Genomic DNA, 9,898 nt, shown 5'->3' with positions numbered 1-9,898 from the left:
TTACAGATGTATTGCGTTACAGCCCTCTTGGGATGGTAAACTGAACATTTTGAATTTCCCAGAGGCACACAAAGATATTATATTTTGGAGAGATAATATTTCTATGTTAAACAAAAGGAGCACAATTAGCATTTGTCAAAACAAAACTGTTATAAAGTCTGATGCAAGCGATCATGGTATAGGTGCTATTTTTATTTGAAGCAAGTGGAAGAAAAGAATATTTTCGTATGTTTGACGAAGGAGTATCTAAAAACTCGACTTGGCGCGAACTTGAAGCTATTCGATTTAGTCTTCAATCCTTTGCACCTAAAATATCAGGGAAGTCTATTTCTTGGCAAACCGATAATATGGCAGCAAAAAAATTATTTGCTCGAGTGGTAGTAGCAAATCCGACTCACAGTCTCTAGCTATAAATATTAACGATCTATCAAGGCTTTTCAATATAGACTTAGAAGTACGCTGGATATCTAGACGTTTCAATGCCTCTGCTGAATACAGTTAGTTAGTAGACACCGATGATTGGGAGATCACAGACGAATTCTTTGAACTTATAGATGGTTCATGGGGTCCCCTTCATATTGATAGATTTGTTAGTTATAATAACACTAAATGTGAGCGATTCAACTCGAAATTCTACGTTCCTGGGACGGAAGCGGTGGATGCATATACGCAGGATTGGCGTTTTGAAAACAACCGTTGGGTTACCCCGGGTGCTGAGAACTATCATATCTACGCATGGTATTAGAGGAGTTTTGATAATTCCGTATTGGCGTTCCGCTCCATTTTGGCCACTGCTTCAAAACGGACCGATATTTTCAAGTTTTGTAGTCGATCATATGGTTTTCAAAGATACTGCTGGTATCCTGAAGTTGGGCAACTACAAGTATTCCCTTCTCGGTTCTCCACATTATCGTGGGTGTATTGTGGCATTTTTAATAAAGAGTTGAGTTTTGGGTTCTGGGCCTTATTGTATAAGCTGCCCCACCTTTGCAAGTACTTTCGCCCAGTTGGGCAGGGTTAGCCTTAGAGGTAACCCATTATTCATTAGATTTTAGGACCTTAGATGGGGTCCCCCTATGCTCAACCGGGTTGAGAGAAATAAAAAGTGTAACTGGCTGGGCCACTTGCTCAGAAGGTTTTGTAAGAAAAATTGGCTATTGGCTGGTTGTTTAACCCAAGCTGATTAATTCTGCATTTTAGGATCCAGCTCCCTTCAAATCGTTAACCAGGTACAGGATGACCCCCTGAAGGAACTAGCACACGGTTTACAAGACGTGCTGTCGAAATCAAGAGCGAATAACACGATTAGAAAATATGCTACCTACTTCAAGCGTTGGTCAAACTGGAGTGCAAAGTTCGAGTCCCTGCCAAAGACACGTACACGTGGTGCTGTTATTTCATCAGCCTCATACAGCCAGGAATATCATTCTTAGTGATCGAAAGCTGCTTTTACGCAATCAAACACACTCATAATGTCAATAACCAACCTGACTCAACAGATTCAGTATTGGCCAGTTATGCCTTAGAGGCAGCAAAACGTACTTGTTCTAAGCCTGCGACCAAGAAGCTTCCAATCACGCCTGAACACATCAAACGAGTGTACGAATCCATTATTGAGGAGGATCAGCAGTCCTGAGTCTTATGAAACGAATTGGGGTCAATGAAAAGCTATTTGGGACCCACAGCATTCGTCGTGGAGGAGCCACATGTGCCGCCAACAACGGTGTAAAGGATCGTCTTTTCCAGAAACACGGTTAGATGGAAATCTGTCAGATGATAATCTGGAACAACTGATGTCTTCTTCTTTGGGGCCAGGCCTCTAAAAATTTTTACAGTATATGATGAGTATTTAGAGCATTTGATGTCTAACTCTGTGAGGCTAGGCCTCTGATGTTATAAAGATGGATGGCTATGAGGATGATAATCTGGAACAACTGATGTCTGTTGTTACGGACTTAATTGTGTTGTTTTGGCAATTAACGCGAAGTTAATCGACTGGAGAATTGACTTACTGTTTTAATGTTCTTTTGTATTTCCCTTTTGTATAATTTTTATGACCTCTAGGGAATTTCGTGTTTTCGATAAAAAGTAATGTAATTTTCTTGAACTTTGAGCAATCAAAAAATATAACTGTTTTGAACTGTGATGTACACAGACGCTTGACTGCATTTTCTTGTGTGAGAAGTTTGCTGTTTTGGTCAACGTAACGAGTGGTATTTTTGCTCCATTGACATCGTTATATTTTTATGCTCGTCGCAGAGGTGTGTCTGCTGTTCAATTATCAAACAAGTGTTTTGCAGTGATGATGCTGCTGTTTCAATGAACCATCATTTTTACTTCTGTGTTGTAAGTATGGAATGGTGAGTATTCGGTAAAGGTAATTTTGTATCAATTTTTATTTATTTTTCTGATATCTTGTGAGTCGCTTGAACTTTTGATTTTTTGAATTTTATTTTTTTATCTTGCGAAGGTTGGTCTACCTTCAGAAGGTCTGTGTACCTTCTTGGATTTTTGAGAGAACCTTTTTTGTATACTGAGTTTTTTGCGCTTCGTGGACCCGTGTGTCTGCAAGTGATTTTGATTTTTTGAATTTTTGTCTCTATACGGCAGCTTTCTGTCAAAATTTGGTCTTGGTGCTACACTTCCATTCATCTTTTTGGTGACTTGTTCACAGGTTTAACCTTGTTCCTCAGTTTTTGATAAAGGTTAAGTTCGATTCTTTTTGGTGACTTGTTCACAGGTTTAACCTTGTTCCTCAGTTTTTGATAAAGGTTAAGTTCGATTCTTTTTGGTGACTTGTTCACAGGTTTAACCTTGTTCCTCAGTTTTTGATAAAGGTTAAGTTCGATAATTTCATTTTCGTGATTAGCTTGTTCGATTAGAAATTCCTTTTGTGAGTTGTATGGTAATTGTAATTGTACAATAAACCTTGTTAATCACTTAAGTGTTGAAAAAGGTTATAGACTTATATTTAATTCTTTGAAATGTCAATGTATTCGGAACCTATTCCCTCCATTCGGAGGAGTAAAAGGCTTATTGAAAAACAGAAAAAACCACTTGCTGAATTTTTTGCAGAAAAACTTACGGCTCTGGAAACAGAACTGACTATGAAAATTGAGTATATAGATTCTCTCATGAAAGAGCCTTCAAATGCCGAAATTGTCCGACAAGAATTGAAATTAGTCGATAACATTTTTCTTGATATCACTTATAACCATCAAAAATTTAGTGCTGCTGTTGAAGATCCTACGAAGTACGAAACTCACTGGCTCGAGGACATTGATAAAAGAATTTTTGGTTTTAAAACTTTTGTTACGAGATGGGTTCGAAGCATTGAAATTCCTGCTGAAATTAACGAAACTAAGTCTAGATCACGAAACTCTTCTTCTCGTTCTGGTTCAAGTTCTAGTTCCAGTTCTAAGAAATCTCATCGATCAAATGCGTCTTCTAATGCCAATAAATTGATTGAAGCTGAAGTCACTCTGGCAGTTTTAGAAGCTGAATCTGAATTTGAGAAAAATCAGGTGGTTCGTGACGCTGACAAAGAAAACGGTTTGGCAAAAGAAATTGCAAAGCAAAAGGCTAGAGTTCAAGTTTATAAAAGCCATTTTGAAAGTGACAACAAATCTTTAAATCTTTCTAAAAGGTCTTTGAAGATTGAAAATAAACTTTCACCTTTTTCTGCTCCCTTCGTTCCTGACGGTACTAGACAAGAAGAATTGCCAGTGTCTGATTATAAAGTTTCTACTCCTTTTGTCAAAGATGTTGTTTTGCCTGAGTCAAATTCTAAGCCAAATGTTGTGTTTCAACCTAAAGCCTCTAAAACTTCTTCATCAAAACCTATTGTCATTTCTGAAGATTCTGCTGATAGATTGTGTGATTTGTTGGATTCGCAGAGTGCTCCTGAAGTTTCGCTTGATGTTTTTGATGGTAATCCCTTGGAGTTTCACTTTTTCATGTCTTGTTTTGAAAGTGTTGTTGAGACCAAGATTCGTGATCAGAAAGCGAAGCTGATTCTTTTGATCAAGTATACATCAGGTGAAGCTAAGGAATTGATAAAGGGATGTATTCACAAGGATGGAGGCGACTGTTACAATTATGCCAAGGAATTGTTGCTCTCTCGTTTTGGTGATCCCTATAAGATTCTCATCTCTTATCGAAAAGAATTGTCTTCTTTTAAGCATATTAAGTATGGTGATTCTTTTGAATTAAGAAAGCTTTATACTTTTCTTTTGAAATGTAGTCAACTTGTTACAGGAAAATATCGTTATTCGTTTGATAATCCTGAAAATATTGCTGTGATTGTTTCTAAGTTGCCAGTAGGTTTGAGAGAAAGATGGAATCGTGAATCGTTTTCTTTAAGGCTCAGAGAAAAAAGAGAGGCTGCTCTTAAAGATATTCTTGTGTTTGTTGAAAAGGAGGCTACTTTGGCAAGTGATCCACTCTTTTCAAAAGAAGCTATGGGCGAACGTGAAAACCTTGATAAGCCCCAAGAAAGATCCGGTGGCGGGAAGAAACTTAGAAATTTCGGTGTGAAGATTCAGTGTGAGAATTGTAACTCTGATCATCCTCTTGAAAAGTGTCATTCATTCAAACGGTTGAAACCTCGTGAGAAATTCCAGCTGCTTTTGAAAAAGCGTATTTGTTTTGCTTGTTTAGAAACTGGTCACAACTCGCATCGTTGCAAATCAAAAAAGCCCTGCAGCTTATGTAATGGTCGTCATGCTACTTGTTTGCATACCATCTTTGTGAAATCTGATAACGATTTGAAGTCTGATAGTGATAATAAGTCTTCTCAGCCTGAGAGAGATATAAAATCTGAAACTGCTGAAACGCATGGTTGTGTTAAGCCAAGCCCTAGTGTCATTCAGCCTGATGGAGTGAAAGTGAAGAAAAGTTTTACAACTGCTTGTTCGGATTCAATAAATATGTGTATTGTTCCAATTGTTGTGCGTCATTCTGACTCTAAGTATGATTTCAAAACTTATGCTCTGCTTGATTCGTGTAGCCAAGGCACTTTCATTCACCAAGATCTTCTTAGTCAATTATCTGTTCCATCCACTGAAACTAAGCTTGCTGTTTCTACTCTCACTGGCTTTGAATATACAAATTCTCATTTAGTGTCTAATCTTTCTGTAAAAGGACAGTATGGAAAGTATTCGTGTTGGATTGATTTGCCATCAGCTTATAGTCGTGATGATATTGATGTGATGAGTAATGAAATGGCAACACCTGAATCATTGAAGCGTTGGCCCTATCTGCAAGGAATCGTTAGTGAAGTCGGAAAGGTTGAAAGTGATGAAAAGGTTGGATTGATTATTGGTGCGAATTGTCCTAAGGCTTTAGAACCTCATGAAGTTATAAAGAGTGAAGGTGACGGTCCATACGCCTATTTGACGAAGTTAGGCTGGTGTGTTGTTGGTCCGAAGGAAGATGATGCTCATCCAAACGTTTTAAGTTGTCACCGAATTGGGGTTTCCGAAGTTGTTCAGAGATTTGTGCCAAAGAATCAGTTACATGATCATTCCATTGAAGATATGATGAAAAAATTGTATGAAATTGAACATGTCGATTTAATACCTGGGAATTTGCCTGATAAGGTTTCTCAAGAAGATTTGAAATTTCTTAAGATCATGGATGAACGAATCTCTTTTGAAAAAGGTCATTACATCATTCCTTTTCCATTTCGTGATGAAAAGGATTTACCTTCTAACAATAGGAATATGGCTATGAAAAGGTTAGAATCTTTGAAACGAAAGCTACAATTGAATTCTGAATTCAAATGTGATTACTTGGAATATTTTGACCTCATGCTCAAATCCAACTATGCTAGGAAAATCGATGATAGTGATATATCTGATGATGATTGTTGGTACATACCCCATCATGGTGTTTATCATCCAACAAAAAATAAGATTCGTGTTGTGTTTGATCTGAGTGCAAAGTGCAATGGTACTTCTTTAAATCGCTGTCTACTACAGGGTCCTGATTTGACAAATAAGCTTATTGGTGTCTTAACAAGATTTCGTGAAAACCCTGTTGCTGTGACCGGTGACATTGAAAAAATGTTTTACCAGGTGAAGTTACCTATTGTTGATAGAAAATATGTTAGATTTCTATGGTGGGAGGATGGTAACGTGGAAAATCCTATCTCGACTTATGAGATGACCGTTCATCCTTTTGGAGCCACCTCCTCTCCTAGTGTCTGTTCCTATGCTTTAAAAAGGACTGCTAAGGAAAACGAGTCTTTGTTTGGATCTGAAGCCAAATGTTCTGTTGAAAGAGATTTTTATGTTGATGATTTCTTAAAGTCTTATCCTTCTGTTGAAATTGCTCGTTCTTCTGTCAAGTCTATTTCTGACATGTGTATGAAAGGTAGTTTTCATTTGACTAAATTTGTAAGTAGTCATCCTGAATGTTTGAGTGAGCTTTCTTCAGATGATGTTAAATCTGACTCTGTTTCATACGATGTTCCATCGGATAGGTGTGACCTGGGACATTAGCTCTGACAAATTCGTTTTCAAGATTAATTTGAAGTCTACTCCATCGACGAAGAGAGGAATGTTATCTACTTTAAGCAGTATTTATGATCCAATTGGTGTGTTATCTCCATTTCTGCTAGAGGGAAAACGTATTCTGCAAGGTCTTTCGAAGTACAGCTGGGATTCAGTTTTACAAGATGAAATTGCTAACAAATGGGAATCTTGGAAATCTTCTTTGCCTTGCATTGAATCTTTATCTTTGCCACGTCGTTTCAATCAAGGAGATAATTCCATTCGAAATGCTTCAGTACACCATTTTTCAGATGCTAGTGATGTTGGGTATGGTCATTGTAGCTATTTGCGTCTCATCGATGTGGCTGATAAGGTTCATTGTTCTTTTCTCTATGGTAGATCTAGAGTAGCCCCACTAAAAAAGGTTTCTACACCACGTTTGGAATTGCAAGCAGCAACTTTGTCATCCAATATGAATTCCTTCGTTGTGAAGGAGTTAGATTTGAAAATCGATCACCAATATTTCTATTCTGATAGTACAATAGTTTTAGGCTACATCAATAACGAATGTAAACGTTTTCGGTTATTTGTTGCAAATCGTGTGTCAATGATAACTTCCCATACTGAAAGGTAGATTGGTATCATGTCGATTCTAAGTCAAATCCTGCAGACTGTGGTGCTAGAGGTTTGAGAGCCGGTAAGGATAGTGAAGATCTTTGGTTCAATGGTCCTAGCTTTTTACGTGAGTTGAATCTTCCTCTTGTTGAAGAATCTTTCCCACTGTCTGAAGATGATGTTGAATTGAAAGCAAACGTTTCCTGTTATGTGATTAAGAAGCCACTTGATAATCGTATTGTTTCTTTGGTAAAAATGGTCCAAACTCTTTATTTTGCTGAAAGCATCAACGCTGTGAAAACAGGTAGAAAGGATATAAAATTGTGTTCTCTGAATCCTTTTCTTGATCATAGAGGAATTTTAAGAGTTGGTGGTCGTTTAAAGCATTCAAGTTTGGCCTTTGATGAGAAACATCCTATTATTCTTCCGAAAGATTCACCTTTATCTGAAAAAATTGTTTTGTTTTATCATGAGAAGGTATTCCATGCTGGTAGAGGTATCACTCTTAATGCCATTCGACAAGCTGGTTTGTGGATTTTGCATCTGAATTCCTTATGTAAAAGGGTGATTTTTAATTGTGTTTCGTGTCGAAAGTTACGAGGAAAAACAGCTACACAATTCATGAGTGATCTCCCTTCTTTTCGAGTGGATTCTCATCCTCCATTTTCTTACTCTGGAGTTGATCTTTTTGGCCCTTATGAGATAAAGGATAGACGGTCTGTTGTAAAAAGGCATGGTGTAATTTTTACTTGTTTAGCATCTAGAGCTGCTCATGTTGAAACAGTGAACAGCCTTGAAACTGATTCCTTTATTTTGGCACTGAGAAGGTTCATGTCTAGAAGAGGGAGTGTGAAGTATCTGAGGAGTGATAATGGTACCAATTTTGTGGGTGCAGACAATGAAATGAAACGTGAACTTCAAAAGATGGATTGGGATAAAGTGAAGGATTTTCTCGTTGGCCAAGACTGTTCTTGGGTTGAATGGGAATTCAATCCACCAAGTGCTTCTCATCATGGTGGAGTTTGGGAACGCCAAATACGTTCTGCCAAACAAATTTTGAGTGGTATCCTATTAACCCATGGTAAAAGTTTGAATGACGAATCTCTGCGAACTTTGCTATGTGAAGTTGAGAATGTTTTGAACACTCGTCCTCTCACTGTACAATGTTTGAACGACCCCATGAGTCTGGCCCCTTTATCCCCTAGTAATTTGTTAACAACAAAATCTGATGTTGTCCTACCTCCTCCTGGAAGTTTTGATGAACCTTATGTTTTTTCTCGTAGGTATTGGAAGAGAGTACAACATCTGACAAACGAGTTTTGGCAACGTTGGAGAAAGGAATTTCTTACAACACTGCAATCACGAACGAAATGGTTATCATCTAAACGAAACTTCAAACTGAACGACATTGTGCTACTCAAACCTGACAACGAATACATAACGAGAAACAAATGGCCATTGGGTAGAGTGACAAAAGTTTTCAAAGGCAGTGACAATCGAGTACGATCCCTTTCAATCAAGACAAAGGACAGCGAATTGGAACGACCAATTACGAAAGTGGTTTTACTATTACCGGAGGATTCCCCGCCATTGGTTCAAGACCCAAATATGGGCTCTTGAGGGGAGCCATGTTACGGACTTAATTGTGTTGTTTTGGCAATTAACGCGAAGTTAATCGACTGGAGAATTGACTTATTGTTTTAATGTTCTTTTGTATTTCCCTTTTGTATAATTTTTATGACCTCTAGGGAATTTCGTGTTTTCGATAAAAAGTAATGTAATTTTCTTGAACTTTGAGCAATCAAAAAATATAACTGTTTTGAACTGTGATGTACACAGACGCTTGACTGCATTTTCTTGTGTGAGAAGTTTGCTGTTTTGGTCAACGTAACGAGTGGTATTTTTGCTCCATTGACAGTCTGTTTTTTTGGGGTTAGGACTCTAAACGTTTTACAGTATATGATGATTATTTAGAGCATTTGATGTCTAATTATGTGAGGCTAGGCCTCTGATGTTATAAAGATGGCTATGTGGATGATAATCTGGAACAACTGATGTCTCTTCCTTTGGGGCTAGGCCTCTAAAAGTTTTACAGTATATGATGATTATTTAGAGCATTTGATGTCTAATTCTGCGAGGCTAGGCCTCTGGTGTTATTTCTTATATTTTTCAATCACGTTTTTCTGTTACAACTATTTACAGGGCTTTCTGGACGACCCACTAACGTGATAAGAAGAGATGAAAGTAAAATGATAAATAAAGTTATTTTCGTTTGAGTTTACGAATGAGAAAATAAATGAATTTATTATTGTTCTTTTGACGCTTCATAGTCACGTGATGTTAGACTTTAAAAAGGGCGGCTGTCCGAAGCTATTCACAGGTTGTTAGATTGTATGCTTTCTAGACGACCCACTAACGTGATAAGAAGAGATGAAAGTAAAATGATAAATCAACATAAATGGGGTTGCAGAACGACCGTTCCGTTTTCGCAAAGCGAAGAAATTTCGACACAAACAAATTATTTTTATAAGTCAAACTTTGATTGATATATAATGTTTTCCAGCTAAACTCTTTCTTTTTTTTATAAGAATTTTATAAGAACAATACGATGCTCAAAAATTAAATACGCCGGGTTTTGAGCAATTCAAAAACAATTTCAGGCTCAAAGTGCAAAAAAGGACAGCCTAACCTTTAAAAAAATTTACTGGTTCTTATAAAAAAGAGTGCAAGTGACAAAAAAGAACACACATGTTTCTTGTGCAATGGCTGAATGACCAACAGCAAAGATA

General features: G+C 37.4%; 1 protein-coding gene across 1 annotated transcript; it reads left to right on the top strand.

Annotated features, from left to right (window-relative positions):
• The first annotated feature begins 2,984 nt into the window (after positions 1 to 2,984).
• LOC136818838 (uncharacterized) lies at positions 2,985 to 8,729 on the top strand. The gene is made up of 3 exons (XM_067075070.1): positions 2,985 to 6,375; positions 6,485 to 6,867; positions 7,125 to 8,729. Exons 1-3 carry the CDS (start codon positions 2,985 to 2,987, stop codon positions 8,727 to 8,729), a joined length of 5,379 nt encoding a protein of 1,792 aa, XP_066931171.1.
• The last annotated feature ends 1,169 nt before the right edge of the window (positions 8,730 to 9,898 follow it).

The sequence above is a fragment of the Clytia hemisphaerica genome, unplaced genomic scaffold (assembly GCF_902728285.1).
Source record: "Clytia hemisphaerica strain Z4C2 unplaced genomic scaffold, Clytia hemisphaerica genome assembly, whole genome shotgun sequence".
Taxonomy (NCBI): domain Eukaryota; kingdom Metazoa; phylum Cnidaria; class Hydrozoa; order Leptothecata; family Clytiidae; genus Clytia; species Clytia hemisphaerica.
The sequence above is the reverse complement of the archived record's forward strand: the minus strand, read 5'-3'. Positions and strand labels throughout refer to the sequence as shown.